Source organism: Pyrus communis, chromosome 15 (genome assembly GCF_963583255.1).
Source record: "Pyrus communis chromosome 15, drPyrComm1.1, whole genome shotgun sequence".
In the NCBI taxonomy this organism is placed as follows: Eukaryota; Viridiplantae; Streptophyta; class Magnoliopsida; order Rosales; family Rosaceae; genus Pyrus; species Pyrus communis.
This window is the reverse complement of record NC_084817.1, coordinates 19,009,241-19,027,532: the sequence shown is the minus strand read 5'-3', so window position 1 is coordinate 19,027,532 and position 18,292 is coordinate 19,009,241. Positions and strand designations below refer to the sequence as shown.

At 41.5% G+C, this 18,292-nt stretch overlaps 3 protein-coding genes across 3 annotated transcripts; all 3 read right to left on the bottom strand.

The window, feature by feature from the left end:
• Nucleotides 1-3,967: 3,967 nt before the first annotated feature.
• On the bottom strand, nucleotides 3,968-4,939 carry LOC137718854 (protein EXORDIUM-like 2). Its single transcript, XM_068458384.1, has one exon. The coding sequence runs from the start codon at nucleotides 4,898-4,900 to the stop codon at nucleotides 3,968-3,970; it is 933 nt and encodes a 310-aa protein (XP_068314485.1). The 5' UTR covers nucleotides 4,901-4,939.
• Nucleotides 4,940-8,426: 3,487 nt separating this feature from the next.
• On the bottom strand, nucleotides 8,427-9,664 carry LOC137718423 (protein PHOSPHATE-INDUCED 1-like). Its single transcript, XM_068457971.1, has one exon. The coding sequence runs from the start codon at nucleotides 9,564-9,566 to the stop codon at nucleotides 8,628-8,630; it is 939 nt and encodes a 312-aa protein (XP_068314072.1). The 5' UTR covers nucleotides 9,567-9,664; the 3' UTR covers nucleotides 8,427-8,627.
• A 6,467-nt stretch (nucleotides 9,665-16,131) lies between these two features.
• On the bottom strand, nucleotides 16,132-17,262 carry LOC137718402 (protein PHOSPHATE-INDUCED 1-like). Its single transcript, XM_068457942.1, has one exon. It carries the CDS (start codon nucleotides 17,192-17,194, stop codon nucleotides 16,259-16,261), a length of 936 nt encoding a protein of 311 aa, XP_068314043.1. The 5' UTR covers nucleotides 17,195-17,262; the 3' UTR covers nucleotides 16,132-16,258.
• Nucleotides 17,263-18,292: the final 1,030 nt, after the last annotated feature.

Here is an 18,292-nt window from a genome sequence, read left to right as displayed (position 1 = left end):
ACAGGAGAGTTGACTGGTCGACGGCGGCGTTGCAGCGGGACTTCGTCACTCTCGCTCTCGACATCCTGAACAAAAAGAGAACAGTTAGCATTACGATCAGAAACCTAAGGAAGCAAGTGAAAACAGAATTATACCTCCAAAACGACCGGTGGAGACAAGGGTGCCTCAGGTGCCGCGACCGACTCCGAAGCTAGAGCGGGTGCGGCGTCTGGATCTGCCGGGGAAACGGTTGGAGGATTCGAGGTTGGGGAGGCCGCGGCTGCCGGCACAGATGGAGAGCCGGCGGGAGCAGGCGTCCCAGTAGTATCACTGGGAACGACATGAATTTCCCGGTCGCCCTTCTTCGCCAATTTCTTGACACGTTTAGAAGGGCGAGGGGTCTCCTCCGCAGGCTCGGCCTCTCGGTGGGGGCGCTTGGAAGGCACCGATCGCTTGGTGACAAGGATTGCCTTCTTGGGCACTAGCTTCTTCGCCTTTGGCACCGCAGCGACTACTTCGACCGCCTTCGACCCACGACCCCCTGGAGCAAAGTAATTAATAACAGGGACGAAAGATAAAACAAAAGGAGGAAAGAAACGGAAATACTACCTTGGGCCGACTCCTTAGGGTGAGTCGAGGATGCTGATCTGGGCCGATCGCCGAAGATTTTCTTTACCAGATCTTCGGCCGGGGCGCCGAAGAAGTCTCCGGTATATTCCTCCCACCAATCCCCGAAGGTGTCAGTTCCGAAAGACTCAGGAACCGTCGGCCGAAGCCGAAATTTCTTGCACTTCTCCTGGAACTCCTGGTCTGACGTCTTGCATTCCCTTTCAGAGGAACCAGTAAGACGTCCCCGATTTAGGAGCGACCGAGAGGCGAGCAGGGGGACTGGACAGCCTTGAAGATAGCCGAGCTGCCGGGCGAGAAAATGAGGGTGATAAACCTCCCAGCTGGCTCGGCGAGCATCGCAACCAAGAGGAAGGTCGCGAGCCAAGACAAACGACCCCCAGCGCTGGCGGATGCCCGCATCCTCAGATTCGGCCCATGCTGCCGTAGGGAGTCTAAGCGAGGATGGGTACTCCTGGCGCCGACACACCAAGAACTCGTCATCCGAGAGGACGTCGAGGCTGAGGAAGTGTTTGAAAACCTCGGCTGCCCGGTGAGGTGGCGCTGGTCGAGAGGCCAGTTGAAGGCCGAGGGCGGCCGTTCGCTGGAAGGCAGGAACCTCCGGTCGAAGGGTGGAGAAGTAGACCTGCAACCAGAGTTGGAACACCCAGAGGGGTCCGTTCTGGTGCGGGTCGATCTTGCCAATGGTCGCCTCGGCCAGGCAGCGGTAGAGGTTGGCAAGGATGGCTGGACTGAGCGCCAGCAAGCGACCATTAGCCAGTGCCTGGGCCACCGGCATATTCTCCACCAGGCATTTATTTGACCTGGTACAACAGATGAATTTGTTGTACCAGTAGAAGAGGAAGGCCTCGTGCTCTCCCTTCCTAAGACCTTCTTCGCCTCGGCCGGCGAAGTGAAGAATGAGCGTGTTATAGTTGAAGAAATTCTTGTGCAGCTTCTGAACTTCTTCCCTTGAGGGCTCCCGGTCGTCCCGGCTTAGCGTCTCGACGGCCCTTTCGTCGAATAGTGCCTTCAGGTCGAGAGGAGAAGGGTATCCGGAAAGGGCAGCGTCAATAGGAAGGCCGGTCGGGGAAGTCCCAAGGATGGCCGAGACGTCAAGGATGGTAGGGCCGAGTGGGCCGAAAGGCAGGATCATGGTGTTGGTGGCCGAACACCATAGACTCAGGGCCGCCATAAGCAGCTCCTTATCCATGGCGACCTCCATGGTCGACAGGATGATGGCATCATAAATACCCAAAGCCTTCCATTCCTTGGAGAAGAATGTGCTCATCCGGTCGACCCAGGCAGCCCAAGCCGCAGTAGTCGACGGCCAGGCTCCCTGAGGCCGCGCCAGAGTCCATTTCGACCAGTCGAACCCCTGCAGCAGGGGTGTTAGGCACTGTTCCTTGAGCAGGTTAGTGACAGACGACGGCACTGTGTCTCTGAAAAGGGGACCCAGAATTTGGTGGGTCGTGGTCATGTCTTCTTCAAATCGTAGCGTCTTGACGGCGCTCCGGTCGACGAAATCTTTGCACTTGTTGATCTCATCCGAGAACTTTGAAATGAAGGAGGCCATTTGTGGAGAAGTGATGTTTCTGGAAAAAGAAGGTATTGCAGAAGAACTGGAAGGTTTGATTTGAACGAACAAGGATGAGGAATTTGAGATTTTAGAATTTCTGAAAGCGTAGAAGGCAAATGGCAGAAATATGGGTATTTATAGGCCTTTCAGGATGAATATCAAACGTCTGGGATTCAAAAGGCACTGGTTCAAATTGGGGGGAAATTTAACCGGGAAAGGCTCAATCATTTCGGATATTTTGGGAAACTGCGAAGAGGGGATCGAGGAGTCGAAAATCCAGGACGCACGATTGCGTGCGACGCCAGTTTTAAGGCATTAATAAGGATGAGACGTTTCAGTTAGCGCACGGTTTCGAGGCCCACGATTGAAAGTTTTAAGAGCGGCGGAGAATCGACACGTGGCCACGCTTTGGGGGCAGCAAGAAAAGTGCAATCATGCTTCATAAATGCACAGGAATAACGGTCATTAAGTTCAAAAAAGCAATAAACGTTTTCGCTTCTTCAAGGTCGAGGCCCGACCAAGAGCTAACAGTCGGCGACCTCAGAAGCGAGGGGGCAATGTTTGGGCCCGAAATATTATTGCTGGGCCGAGCAGCAGGATGTGCTCGGCCCAAGGAGATGATAAATACTATGGGCCGAATAATAAGGCCCGGGCCAGCTGGCAGGGTCGGCCAGATCCCATCAGAGGTAATCCGGATAAATAGAAAGGTCGAGGAAACCTGATGCAATTAGGATTCTCGACCAGCAAGGAATGAAGTCCCGAAAAGAAGGAAAATTCAGAATCCCAGTAGGAGTAGGATTGTTCGAGGAAGAGGCGAATTGGGAAAAGGACTCCCGATCCAAATCGGAGTCAGATTCAAGGAATGGGGGACTATAAATACAAGAAATCATGCAACAGAAAAGGACCTTCAACTCAGCATACAATTGCCCTGCGCAAAACCTCTCAATCACCTTGAGATTTTTCCTTTTCTTTTTCCTGCCGACACACCTTCAGTTTGGATAAACAGCACTGTGGAAGCAACCGGCGAGCACCTTCAGTTTGGATAAACAGCACTGCTGCCGCAGGATCAGCCGACCAAGAGGCATCTTCAGTTTGGATAAACAGCACTGCGTCGAGGCCGACCGATTATCTATCCAAGTCTCGGTCGAGGAAGGTTTTCGAACCTTTGTTGGCAGAGGTCACCTTACTAAGCTTTCTCGGCATAGTTAGGTGTTACGAATTACATTGCTCGGCGTACGGGTTGCCGAGTGGTTTTATGATTGGATACTCACAGGTGAGTTTCAGGGTTCGGCATTCCGACGGCCGAACTACGTTTACCATCAAGACATATATCACGTTCGAGTACCTGTGCCCATACACCTTGGTCTCGATTCGACGTGCTTATACTCTCACGAATATAATCACAGTGACCGAATCGGGCTCCGACGATTATTGAACTCCGCAGAATTGGCAGCCTTGTCTTCAGGCTGTAGAACTCAGAGACCGAGAGCGTTCCTTCCTCGGTCGCAATCGCAAGATACAGAAGTCAACGACGCGCTCCAAGCGATATCAACAAATTGTACTCCTCGGCCGAGCTCGGCCGACGAGTTGGCACGCCCCGCATTCAACCGAAGGACGTAGTTAGCTTACTAGTTGCTCGGCCTGCGCGCCACGTAGGTCTTGTAATTATTAGGGTCAACAATACCAAACAACCTCCGAAATGTGCATACTATACAAATTTACATAATTTATTTTTTTCAACAAAATACTTTGTAGCGTAACTATCACAACTTCATGAAAGTGTCCTAGTGACACGCACACGTCTCAAACGAGTGTTTTGCACGTGGAGGTCTGTGGGTCCCACATCGCCGGGAGCAAATATTTGCGTCCACGTACCCCAAACGCATTGTAGCTAACTCCCGTCGTTTTGTCCCGAATAACGTCTCCAGGATAACCCGGGTAAGCCCCCTTCCCAAATATACCCGTGCACGCGCTCACCGCCTCCAAAGGCGCGTCTTTTGATCCCTGAAAATATCCGTTTTCAAACGGGTTTGTCACGGCTCCCGCCAAAACCGTAGCCAAACTGATAACCATTCCGTCGATCCCCACATCGCCGTTTGGAGGAACTAACGGAGGCGTCTGCGGCCCGTAAATTGGCTGGTGAAATGGCCATGCGCACTGACCCGGACACTGGCTCGCCGGGTTACCCACCCAAGCGTAAGCCAGCTTGCCCGTCTTTCTCCCCTCAATTCCCGATCCGTGGGAGCCGCAGCGGCTGCTACAGAACCCGTCAACTGTCACGTCGGCACGGGTCAAAACGACGTTAATCGCTGCGTTTTGGCCTTTTGATGCTTTGGCTGCCAGAGCTACGAGTTTTTGATCTGTGAGTGCTTTTCCGAGAGAGTAAGTTTCGTCCAGGATTTGATTCCCTACGATGGGGGTAGAGGGGCCTCCTTTGTATCCTCCAGTAGTCTGCCACCACGACGAGACGGAGGGCTGTGCGGTGCGCTGGCCGGAGCTCAGAGACTGAACAAAGTCGACTAGTATAGACCGTTGGCTGGGGGAGAACTTGCCGTACCATACGATATTGACGGTGAGGTTCCCCTTAAGGAGTGGACCTTTGTGGTAATTGAGCACAAGCGGCTGTTGCTGCACTAAAGCTGAGAGCTTGCGCATGGTGGCTGTACAGGGGCTGAGGAAGGAAGAAATGGTAAATAAAAATGTGACCCAGATGGCCAAATGGGAAGTAAAAGCCATTGACGAGGAGGGTTTGAGCAGTTGTATTTGTTAAGTGACTTGGTAAGTGATGACTGTAAGGTGTCTGCGAATGCCTGAAAGAGATGGGGGAGTATTTATACAGAGGAAGGAGGGGACGTACGTGTGGTATGGGGGACAGTCAGGGACAGGTGGGTTGAGTGAGTGAGTGAGTGATGGGCGTGTTTTTAAATGCAGCCGCGTGGGTTTTGGGTTTTGACTTTTGGATTGGGATGAATTAAAAGGAAGCACTGCAGCACCTAGGGTTTCAGTTTTCGATGACATATACAGATCATAAGGTTTTGGCTTTGACTTTTGAGAGAGACAACACTTCTTCCCTGCACCTTCCTCTTCATGTGTATCCTCACCATTTGATGAAGTTCAAAGACTTGTAACGTATATTTAATTTATAAGCTACTGCACTAGATAACCTAGCATGCAATAATACTTTATATTATGCACATCCCACTTGTGATTATCAACAAGTTAATTAGTTAAATAACAAACGCCAATAGATTAGGTCCTTTAATAAGGTTTAAGTTTTCCTGTGGTTTGGCTGGTGTGGAACATAGATGGTGGTGGTGGGTATAGTGGTGATCTAAGATTCCTTCGCATGCTAATTCTTAATCACACAATTAGGGCTTCCTTCCTAATTATCCATCTTTAATTTACAACTTGGTAATCTGTTTGTTTCAGTAAAACTACCCAACTTTATTATAAGGTCAATTGGTTCTAAACTATGGCTTAGTGTTTATGCTCTTTTGTGTTGATGTTGATGCGATGAGAAAATCTCATTTCTATTCAAATTTCTTCAATTTTAATCTCATTTATTGTCAAATATGATTACTTAAGGTATATAATGGTATTAAGAGCTTCAATGTACTCAAAACCTGCTACTGAAGCGATGAGCCAATCCAAGAATAAAACTTGCAGTCCAACACTAGATCGGATCAAACTTCAAAAAAATTGAGTTAAAGTGAGATTTTCTCAACACATTATGTCTTAAAAAAGGCTCGATGGACTTCCTTTATATAGTCTACACATACAATGAACAGGTTGTAGTTATACTACTTAGAAGTTTCTTATTTGTGCTTACAACGTATGAAAACACCTTACGGACAAATAATAAAATATTGATTTTATATGTTTATTAGTTTGTTGATTCTTTTAACCTTATCTCATTATCCGAAGTCCTCCTTTTATCATACGTGGTGTTGCTATAGTGAATAGGTCATTCGTCTTCATCCAACTGCATCAGTGATCACCTTCCTCCTACCCCGTAGTGTAGATAAATTTAGAATAAATTCTATCGTTTGTCAAATAAACAAGTTGCGCTTTTAAAATGATTTTTGGCTCCGTCTTTGCTTGAGCAAGTTGGTGCTACATAAACCAGATTCATAAGATGTTAATATGTTCACCACTTTATGTGGCAATATTTATCAATCGTGGCAAGTTTAAGTCTGAATTTCACTAGTCTACTAATAAGTGATAAATCAGAAAGTAATTTTTGAAATTATAATTTCAAATATTTCTTATGTAGCAACACTTCGTATAAAAGATAACTAATTAAGCTGTTGAACTAATAGTAGCGTAGAGGTGAAGAACCTTGGGAACTAAAATGGGGTACTTATACAGTGTTTATATGAATGGCTATATCATGGGTCGGAAAGACGGAAAGTACTACACACCCGGCGATAGTGTTGAGTGGTGAGAGGTGGGTGGTCGGTGCTAAATTGTGACAATCTGAGCATTGGAAGGCACTAAATTAGTTCAGTTGTATTAGTTAATTATTCACGTGTGGATTCGAAGAACTTAAATAACATGGATATATTCTCACGTGATTTTTTCGTGCCAATAAAATATAGATATGTGGACAAAAATTTATAAATATTTTTATTTCATCAACACAAACGTTAATATAATTGTGTACTCATGCAATGTAAGTTATTTTCGTTGATGAGAGACTAGAGGGTGCATGAATTGTGCATATATGTGTTGTCCGGCATATGTGTGTGTGTATGTATGTATGTATAGCTCTGGGCCCTTTGGTTTTGGGGAGTGTGTCGGTAAGTGGATGGTCGGCTAGCTCACCGCCAAATATGCGGCATGTGGAGGTCATCAGATTTATGGAATTGGAGTGCAAATGCTTCAAGTTTGTATGGTGCTGGCTCCTTGGACAGCGTTGAGTGTGCTCAAAGGAATAATGGTTGCAGGGACATAAACCTACCTGCACACTATCATTGAGTGTGCTCTGATACCATATAGAATTCTGAATATTTTTTGTTTCATTGAATACATCAATAATTACATAAAGTTTGTTATATATACACATGTGGACTTTCTAGCAAATTACACTAATGCCCTTAACTAAACTAACAGTATACAAAATTCTCTAACAAACTATAACTCACTCCTAGCAACAACTTTGATGACTAATCTTTAGCTTCTTTACACATTGTAGAAGAGGAACATGTTGATGTATATAGTATTTCTAGTTTCTCAACGGTGCGAAAATTATTGTATGTTGCGGTTTTATTACGCGTTATGATATGTGCCAGTAATTAATATTATATGATATGATAACAATGATGTTACTAATCTAGTTGCACAAATTATGTATTCAAGTCAATGCCATAATGTTAGGGAGACCAAATTTTTTAAACCAAATGGTGTAGTTGTTAATGATTGGATTATCACTTAAACATTGGTTAATGTGCTTATTTCCTATCGATGACACATCATCTAGTTCGCAAATTTGGTTTAAAATTTTGGTCTCCCTAGCATTACCCTAAATCAATCCATACCCAAGGTTGTATAGATATAATATAATGCATGCCCTTTAAGGAAAGAGTTCTCCATATTTTTTTCAAAAAAATGGAGAGTAGTTGTGGGACCCACTCAACATCAAACTTCAACGATCCAAACCATCTATCTTGTAAATCTCGATTCATAGATTATCCTTACAAAAATTCAATTCAATCCAAAACCATTTGCCTATTTAATTATCACAATGAAATTTCATTGTTTCTTATAGAACAAAGTGTTGGTCAATTTCATTGAACTCAATTATTTCTGATTTGGCTAATATTTTGCAAAGATGATCGAAAAGGTGCAACTTAAAAAATAGACTATTCGGATCGTTGAAATTCGATGTGGTATGGGCAAACTAATCCCCATTTTTCTTTTAAATGGGGATCCCTTCCTTGAAAAACCTCATAACGTAATGCATTGTTCTTTCAAAAATTGTTTTTCTTTGAACTAATAAATTCGGTAGTAAAAGTGGAAATTTTGTCTAAGTTTGGTAATTTTGGACAATACTTGCCTTCGCATAACTCGGAACCCTTGTAAAGGAATCAAAATTTGGCATGCGTAGAGAAACTATCCTTTTATGGTTTTAATCAAATATTTTCATACATAATTTCATACTGTAATCTGCAGCTTATTTTCATGAAGAAATTACTGTCCACCTCTCTTGAGGGTGTAGATTAATTCTATATGTATTTTGCCATGTGTACCATTAGGATTGATTTATGTGACGTACCCCGCATAAGATAACATAACAAAATAAAACCATGACAAGGATTAAAAGAAGAACAAAATAATGTAGTTTTATTATTTTCCAATGTGATACAAAAGAATAAAAAAATATTTAAATACCAAAATACAGCTCCCTAATGTTTATATTGCCTCCAGTATTGTACATATACCCTAAAATTAATTCGTATTTCCTCTAAACCAAAGTAGAACAAGTGGAAGTCGAGGGGTCGTACAAAGCAGGAAGCAAGTACTTCTTCCCGTTAGATCCATGAGCATTGTAGCTAGCTCCAGTGGTGGGGTCCACCAGTAGGTCCCCAGCGTAACCAGGATAGGACCCTTGACCGTAGACCCCAGGGCAAGCAGAAGAAGCTTCCAAAGGAGCGTCCTTCGGACTCTGGAAGTAGCCGTTTCCGAAAGGGTTGGTCACGGTCCCCGCCAAAAGACTAGCCAGGTTGATCACCATGCCGTCCAGGCCCACGTCGTTGTTGGGGGTCACGAGGGGTGGGCTCTGGGGTCCATAGATAGGCTGGTGGAACGGCCACGCGCATTGCCCTGGGCATTGGGTCTCTGAGTTTCCGACCCAAATGTATGCAAACTTGTTGGTTTTTGATCCTCTGATTTGACTACCGCCGTTGGATGATCCGTGGGTCCCGCACGAGTTCATGCAAAACCCATCGACAAGGACATCAGACGATGTCAAAACGACATTGATCCCGTAGTTTTGGGCGCCCTTTGAGGCCAGCTGTTGGATCTGGCGGGAAGTGAGGGATTTTCCTAGAGAGTAATTCTCATCAAGAACTTGGGTTCCCAGAGACAGGGCGAGAGATGAAGTGGGCTTTTTCGAGAGGTGGTAGTATTTCTCTATGGACTTCCACCATGTGGCGACGGACGGTTGGTCGGAGGTGGGTTTGGATAGGGAGGTGAGGAAATCGGAAACGATTGCACGCTGGGAGGGGGTGAAGCGGCCGTACCAGATCAAGTTGACAGAGAGTTTTCCGGTGAGGAGAGGGCCGTTGTGGTACTGGAATTGCATTTGGTTTTGGTCGGAAGTTTCAGCAAGGTTCCTAGCTGCTGAGCTGAAATGAAACAGAGAAATAACAAGGACTAGTTTCAAAATTGCAAAAGCTGCCATGGTTTTTTTTTTTTTTTCCTCTAAAAAAGGGTGATCAAATTTGGTGCTTGGGATCTTAATGGAGCTGAAGATCTTGTGGAGTGGGATGGAAATGAAGTGAGGAGGTAGGCGTGAATATATAGGGCTGAAAAGTTGGGGAGGAAGAAAGTGCATGGAAGGAGGTGAAGGGTATTGACTGAAAACTTAAAGAAAGAAGGTAAAAGGGAAGAGAGCGAGAGGCCAGTAGGACAATGCGATGCGTATTTTAAAATTTTGGGTTCGTGGAAGGACAGGATCTGAAGACTTCTGATCAAGGACAGTGCTGAGCCAGCTATTAAATTAAGGACAAATAAAAAGATAGCACAATAATGTAGATGAAGAGGACAAGGTTTAGAGCTCACTGCTCTCACTGTCAGGGAGGAGGAGGAAAATACGCGTCCGTTTTTGTTTGCTTTATATATATATATATATATATATATATATTTTAATTTTTATGTATACCCTTGCTTCAAATGTATGGTGGACTTGATTTGGCGGAGGGTGTGACTAAATGCAAAAGTTCACTTCTATTAACGGGTGCAGCTGGTCAAAAATAGACCCGAAACCCCACCTTTTAAAATGAAAAAAAAAATGGAGAAATAAATAAAAATTATTTTTATATGTGTATTGGTTTGTTGATTCTTTAACCTTATCTCATTATATCCATTTATCGTAAGTGGTAGGTTATTTTGATGAATAGGTCATTTGTCTTAACTCACTGCATTTAGGTCATCTCCAACCGAAGGGTCCAGAGGGCCAGAGGGCCGAAAATAGTTCGAAAACCGTCTCCAACCAAGGGCTAGACCAGAGGGCTCTGGAATCTGAGAGGGCCCCATGGAATCGGAAAGGGCTGGAGGGCTGGCTGCAAGCAGCCAGCCAGACAGCTCGGAGCTAGCCAGAAATACAAGGAATCCTGTCGGTTATAACCGACAGGAATGCTTAAGAAAAAAAAAAAAATCAAATGCAACGGCTAGCTGACGTCAGCTAGCCGTTGCATTTGAATTTTTTTTTTTTTTATAGTTTTATTATTATTTTTTATTTACAAAATTTTTCCTATAACTTCTATTTTTAATATTTTTTTTTTAAATTCTATTTTTTCCTATAACTTTTATTTTACAAAATTTGTTTCATTTTTTTTTAAATTCCATTTTTTCCTATAATTTCTATTTCACATAGTTGCTTTATTTTAATTTTAAATTCTATTTTTATCCTATAACTTCTATTTCACAAAATTTGTTTCATATTTTTTTTAAATTATATTTTTTTTCCTATAACTTCCTAAGCTATTATACAACATTAAATTAAATTAAGTAACATGAAACAACATTAAACAATATGAAATAACATTAAATAACATTAACCAACATACAAATTATACAACATAAAAAAAAACATTTAACAACATGAAACTTAAACAACATTTTAAAAAACATTTAATAACATAAAACTTAAACGCCTACTACATGCTTCTTTTGGCCCAAAGATGTGCAACAAGATCATGTTGTAGGTACTTGTTTGTGGCACGAGAACATATCATTTTATAACGCCTCATGTACTCATTTATAGAGATACTACCAGTTCTTGGATTGAAAGGCAAATTAGGCCCATATATTTTTGCACGAGCCCTTCTTGACCTATTTGGATCTTCTTGGTCATCATCGAACTCTCCATCAATATACTCATCTCCAACGGCTAGCTGACGTCACTTAGCCCTTTTTTTGAATTTAAGTTGTAGTTTTTAAATAATAAATTATGTTTGGCCCTCGGTTGGAGACGGTTTTTTGTGGCAGGGCTAAAACGAGCCCTCTGGTCCTCTGGCCCACGGTTGGAGACAGAGGCAAATATGGCCTTGTACTGTTCATTAAAATATTATATATCTTGGAGAATCTTGGAGGGCCAGAGGGCTAAAACGAGCCCTCTGGCCAGCCATCGGTTGGAGATGGCCTTAGGTCCACCCTTCCCCTTCCCTTACCCTGTAGTTTAAATAAATTGAGTGTAGATTTTATCATTTGTCAAAATAAACTAGTCGCCTCTTTAAACTGATTTCTAGCTTCGTCATTGCTTGAGCAGGTTGGTGAATGATACATAAACCATATTTATCAGATGTTAATATATTCCCGACTTTATGTGGCAATATTTATCAATCTTAGTATAGTCCGAGTTTGAATTTCATTTTTTTTTCTTTTAATGTATTAAGACCTACTCAAACCCTTAGAGTAAAACTCAAATTTGAGGTTCTAAATTTACCCCAACTTGCTTCAACCCTTAGGAAAAATATGAGTTTTAACCCAAAATTCATTTCTGGGGTAAATTTAGGCCAGGATTTCCCAGGTTAGTGGGGTTGGCCCACTATATATGGGTATTTTTTAATTATATTTATAAATTCATTGAATCTAACAGTTAAGATTTAATATGATTAAATTCAACAGTAAAAAAAAGAATCTAGCTATCCAAATTTAAATACAATGGCTAAAGTAAATAATAAAAAATATATTAAAGAATCTAGCTATCCAAATTTAAATACAATGGCTAAAGTAAATAATAAAAAATATATTATGTGTTTCATATTATTTCAATGTTTCACAATTTCATGATGTCAATTTAGTGATTTTTTTAATATTTATCAAAATCTAAATATTTTTAGGTTAAAATGTTCATAAAATTAAATTAGGATAGTCTACATAATTTTTTTTTAATGTAGTCTACATAATTTTTTTTTAATGTTACTTTAAGGAAAAAAATTATTCAAAATTCATTTTTTAATAATATTGAGCTAAAAATGTAACCCATAAGGCTTGGAGGAGAAAAATTGTTTCTAAGTTAAAAATTCTAGGTTTTAACTCAATAATTGGAGACGGTTTAATAAGTGATGAATCAGAGAGTAAATTTTGATATTATCATTTCAAATATTTCTTATATAGCAACACTTTGTTGTATAAAAGATGACTAATAAGCTGTTAAACTAATAGTAGCGTAGATGTGAGCAACCTTGGGAACTAAAATGGGCTACGTATACAGTGTTTATATGAACAACTATATCATGAGTCGGAATGATGGAAAGTTCTACACACCCAGCAATAGTGTTGTGTTGTGAGAGGTGAGTTGTTGGGGCTAAATTGCGACAATCTGAGCTTTGTCAGGCACTAAACTGGGTCAGTTGAATTAGTTAATTATGGACGTGTGGATTCGAAGAAGAACTTAAATAACATAGGTATACGAGATTTTTCTTACCAATAAAATAAGGATATATGTACAAACATTTATACATACCTTTATCTCATCAACACAAAACATCAATATAACAGTGTACTCATGCAATGTAAGTCATTTTCGTTGATTAGAGACTAGAGGGTGCATGAGTTGTGCATATGTGTGCTGCCCAAGGGTGCATATGTAGATAAGAGACCTTTAGAGTAGTTCCATCAAGGCTTGATAACTCGGCACCCAGTCCCCCAAACTGCCCAGCACCCAGCTAAAATTGTTAGATCCGACATTGCCCAGGGGAGAAGATCCTCTATACCTTATATGTACATGCCCACCTCCAATTAGCACGAGGCCTTTTAGGAGCTCACTGGCTTCGGGTTCCATCAAAACTCTAAAGTTAAGCAAGTTCACGTGTGAGCAATCCCATGATGGGTGATCCACTAGAAAGTTCTCGTGTAAGTTCCCAAAAACAAAACCGTGAGGGTGTGGTCGAGGCCCAAAGTGGACAATATTGTGCTACGTCGGAGTCGAGCTTGGGTCGGAATATGACAATTTGGTATCAGAGCCAATCCTTGGCCGAATGTGTGTCAACGAGGACATCGGGCCCTTCAGGGGATGGATTGTTAGATCCCACATCGCTCAGGGGAGAGGATCATCTATGCCTTATATGTATATACCCACCTCCATTTAGCATGAGGCTTTTTGGGAGCTCACTAGCTTCGAGTTCCATCAGAACTCCGAAGTTAAGCTAGTTCGCGTGAGAGCAATCCCATGATGGGTGACCTACTGGGAAGTTCTCGTGTGAGTTCCCAAAAACAAAACCGTGAGGGCGTGGTCAAGGCCCAAAGCGGACAATATCGTGCTACGGCGGAGTCAAGCCCGGGATGTGGTGGAGCCTGGGTCGATGCCATGTGTTGATCTTGGATGTATGTCGGGATCGAGGCATGACACAAACCCTCAAGCTCAGCCTAAGCTATGCAAGAGACCGGCCCAGAATCGATAGACCCATGAGACGACCTACATGACGCCAACTGATGTCAGCCACTTTTTTTTTTTTGCCCCAGAGAGGGAGTTGTTGTGGAGGCTGAGGAGCGGAGCTGGTCGAGGCAGGAGAAGGTGTTGGGAAAGAATGAGCCATGGAGGGAGAAGGACGGGAAGACGAAGCGAACGATGAAAAGCTGTAGAGATGCAAAAATTTAAAATATTTGAAGGACATGAGGTGTGGAGATGCAATAGTCGAAGCTCGTTGAGGGTGTAGATGAGCTTGTTGTTGAGGTCGGCTTGGGATTTCGGTGTCGGAGAATGGGAGGAGGAGGTTTGGAGGCAGCAGTGGAAATGAAAGGGAAGTGCAGGGGTGGACGGCGGTGGGGACAAGGAAGAGGTGTGGAAGACGAGAAAATAAAAATATTTTAATATTTTAATAATATTATTACTATTTTTTTTATTTATAAAGTTAGAAATTAAAAATAAAATTATTTTTATTATTATTTTATAATAAAAAATAATAATATTTTAATAAAATTAACTAGGCTATTTTTTGTTAGGGATGGAGATGCATTTGGCCTATTACTGTTCATTGAGGTCTATAACTATTCACTGAGTGGATTAAATAGGCTGGGTGCTAATGCATTTTTTTAGAGGCAGAGTTGCTCTTAAGGGCATGAACTCTCTTTTTAGCCAAAATGGTTCCTAAGATTTGTATAACTCCTCACTTTGGTCCCTGATATTTGAAATCAATAGAAGTGATTCCTAAGATTGTTCACCATCAATCATTTTGAACATTGGGTGAAAAATTATGTTAAATAAGGATCAAAATTACCCTCAATTTAATAAACAGTAGGCCAAAATAATTTGACTAAAATTGAAGGTATTGTTGTCATTTTATTCTTATTTTATGGAGATTTTTCACGGAATGACCAAAATGATTGAGTTTGGACAAACTCAATAACCAATTATATCTATTTCAAATCTCAGGGACTAAAGTGAAGAGTTATGCAAATTTCAGAGATTATTTTGGCTAAAAGGCCTCTTTTTTTTATTTATTTTATTTTATTTTTAATTTTTTTTAATGGAGATTAGTTATGGGGTTCACACCATATCGAATTTCAACGATTCAAACCATTCTTTGATCATCCTTACAAAATCTTAGCCAAATTGAAAATATTTGAGACATCTAATAGAGTTCAAAAAAATTAATGAAAAATTTATTTTATAAGAAACAATGAAATATCATTGTGATAACAGAAATATAATAGGCAAATGATTTTGAATTGAATTGAATTTTTGAAGAATAATATATTAATCGAGACTTACAAAATTGAAAGTTTGGATCGTTGAAGTGTGACATAGAGTGTGTCCCACTCCTAGTCCATATTTTCTGAAAAATAAAAATAGAGATCCGTTTTCTTAGAGGGGATTGTCTGTCGATAATTGGATGTTCGGCCAGTTCACAGCCACATATGCGGCATGTGGAAGTCATCAGATTTAAGGAATTGGATTTGTATGGTCGGCTAGCTCCCTGGACAGTGTCGACCGTGCTCAGAGGAATAATGGTTTGCAAGGACATAAACCTACCAGCACACTGTCATGATAATAATTTTGACAAACAATAAGAGAGGAGAAGGGACATGCATACATTGTATAAGGGGAACTTGTTGATGTATACATTATTTCTAGCTTCTCAACTGTACGAAAATTATTGTATGTGACGGTTATATTACGCGTTATTATATATATGGCTAGTAATTAATATTATGTGATATGATAACAATAATGTTACTAATTTAGTTGCACAAATTATGTATTAAAGTCAATCTACACCCCTCATTTACCTTGAATTTTAACATAAAACTCAAACTATATAAGGTATAGTTCAAAAATTGTTTTTCTTTGAGCTAATAAATTCGGTAGTAAAAGTGGGAATTATGTCTAAGTTTGGTAATTTTGGACAATACTTGCCTTTGCACGTATAACTCGTAACCCTTTTAAACAAATCAAAATTTGGCATGCTTAGAGAAACTATCCTTTTATGGTTTTAATGAAATAATTTTGTACATAATATCATACTGTAATTTGTAGTTTATTTTCATGAAGAAATTATTGTCCACCTCTTTTGAGGTGTAGATTAACTTTATATGTATTTTGCCACGTTTGCCATTAGAATTAATTTTTGTGGTAGACTTTGGGACATACCCCAAGATAACTAAACATAACAAAACAATACCATGCAGATAAGGATTAAAAGAAAATTAATGAAAAATGTTTGAAAATTTTGAGTTTTAATGATAAGGATAAATAAAGAGTAAAGTGAAGAGTACCCAAATTAATTTTATAGTGTAAAAATGTAGTTTTATTATTTTTTAATGTGATACAAAAGAATTAAAAAATATTTAAATACCAAAATACAGCTCCCTAATGTTTATACTCCCTCTACTATTGTAAATATACCCTAATATTAATTCGTATTTCCTCTAAACCAAAGTAGAACAAGCGGAAGTCGAAGGGTCGTACAAAGCAGGAAGCAAGTACTTCTTCCCATTAGATCCATGAGCATTGTAGCTAGCTCCGGTTGTGGGGTCCACCAGTAGGTCCCCAGCGTAACCAGGATAGGACCCTTTGCCGTAGACCCCGGGGCAAGCGGAAGCAGCTTCCAAAGGAGCCTCCTTCGGACCCTGGAAGTAGCCATTTCCGAAGGGGTTGGTCACGGTCCCCGCCATAAGACTAGCCAGGTTGATCACCATGCCGTCCAGGCCCACGTCGTTGTTGGGGGCCACGAGAGGTGGGCTCTGGGGTCCATAGATGGGCTGGTGGAACGGCCACGCGCATTGCCCTGGGCATTGGGTCTCAGAGTTTCCGACCCAAATGTAAGTAAACTTGGTTTTTGATCCTCTGATTTGACTGCCGCCGTTGGATGATCCGTGGGTCCCGCACGAGTTCATGCAAAACCCATCGACAAGGACATCAGACGCTGTCAAAACGACATTGATCCCGTAGTTTTGGGCGCCCTTTGAGGCCAGCTGTTGGATCTGGCGGGAAGTGAGGGATTTTCCTAGAGAGTAATTCTCATCAAGAACTTGGGTTCCCAGAGACAGGGCGAGAGATGAAGTGGGCTTTTTCGAGAGGTGGTAGTATTTCTCTATGGACTTCCACCATGTGGCGACGGACGGTTGGTCGGAGGTGGGTTTGGATAGGGAGGTGAGAAAATCGGAAACGATTGCACGCTGGGAGGGGGTGAAGCGGCCGTACCAGATCAAGTTGACGGAGAATGTTCCGGTGAGAAGAGGGCCGTTGTGGTACTGGAATTGCATTTGGTTTTGGTCCGAAGTTTCAGCAAGGTTCCTAGCTGCTGAGCTGAAATGAAACAAAGAAAATACAAGGGCTAGTTTCAAAATTGCAAAAGCTGCCATGGTTTTTTTCTTTTTTTTTTCCTAAAAAAAATGTGATTAAATTTGGTTCTTGGGATCTTACTGGAGCTGAAGATCTTGTGGAGGGGGGAGTTAATATATGGGGCTGAAGAGTTGGGTAGGAAGAAAGTGCATGGAAGGAGGCGAAGGATATTGACTGAAAAGTAAAAAGAAAGATAGTAAAAGGGGCAGAGTGAGAGGCTAGCAGGACAACGCGTTGCGTATTTTAAAATTTTGGGTTCGTGGAAGGAAAGTATCTGGAGATTTATGATTAAGGACAGTGTTGAGCCAGCTAAGGAATTAAGGACAAATAAAAAGACATTACAATAATGTAGATGAAGAAGACAAAGTTTTGGGCTCACTCCTCTCGCTGTCAGGGTGGACGAGGACAAAAACGCGTCCGTTTTGTTTGCTTTTTATGTGTATACCCTTATTTCAAGGGTATGGTGGACTTTATGTGGCGGAGGGTGTGACTAAATTGTTAATGTTTTTTGTCCGGCAACTAAATGCAAAAAGTCGCGACAGCTATTAAACGGGTGCAGCTGGTCAAAAATGGATCCAAAACGACGTTAAGTCCCCACCTTTTAAAATTAAACAAATGGAGGGACAAAGAAACCGAATAAAGGAATATTATATGGTAATGTTTAGGGAGGAAATATGAATTTAGGAATACTATGGATACATTTTGTATTAAATAAGATTTTTCTTTTTTGTACAGAGATGAATATTCTTCCTACAATACTTTCCATCAAGTGAATGAAAGAATATCCCGATGGGATGGGAAATTTACTTCACAAGATATATACGTCAAACATATATACTTCTTAGGGCTTATCTCTCTTCTCATGCTAGAGAAGATTCATTACGAAGCCAAAATAGTTCTGAGACCTTCCGAAGGATAGAAAACACATTTGAGATGGTCATTAGGGGATGCTTTGATTGTCTTGTACCGAACCTAAGATTGTCCACCAAAAATGTTCGATGGAATGTCTATTCAATATATCTCGACATCGTGCGTCGATATAACTCGACAAGACTTATAAGCAAATGTACATATGTTTGCTCAACATTTGTTGACACAGGCTCTTTATTCAGGGGTTC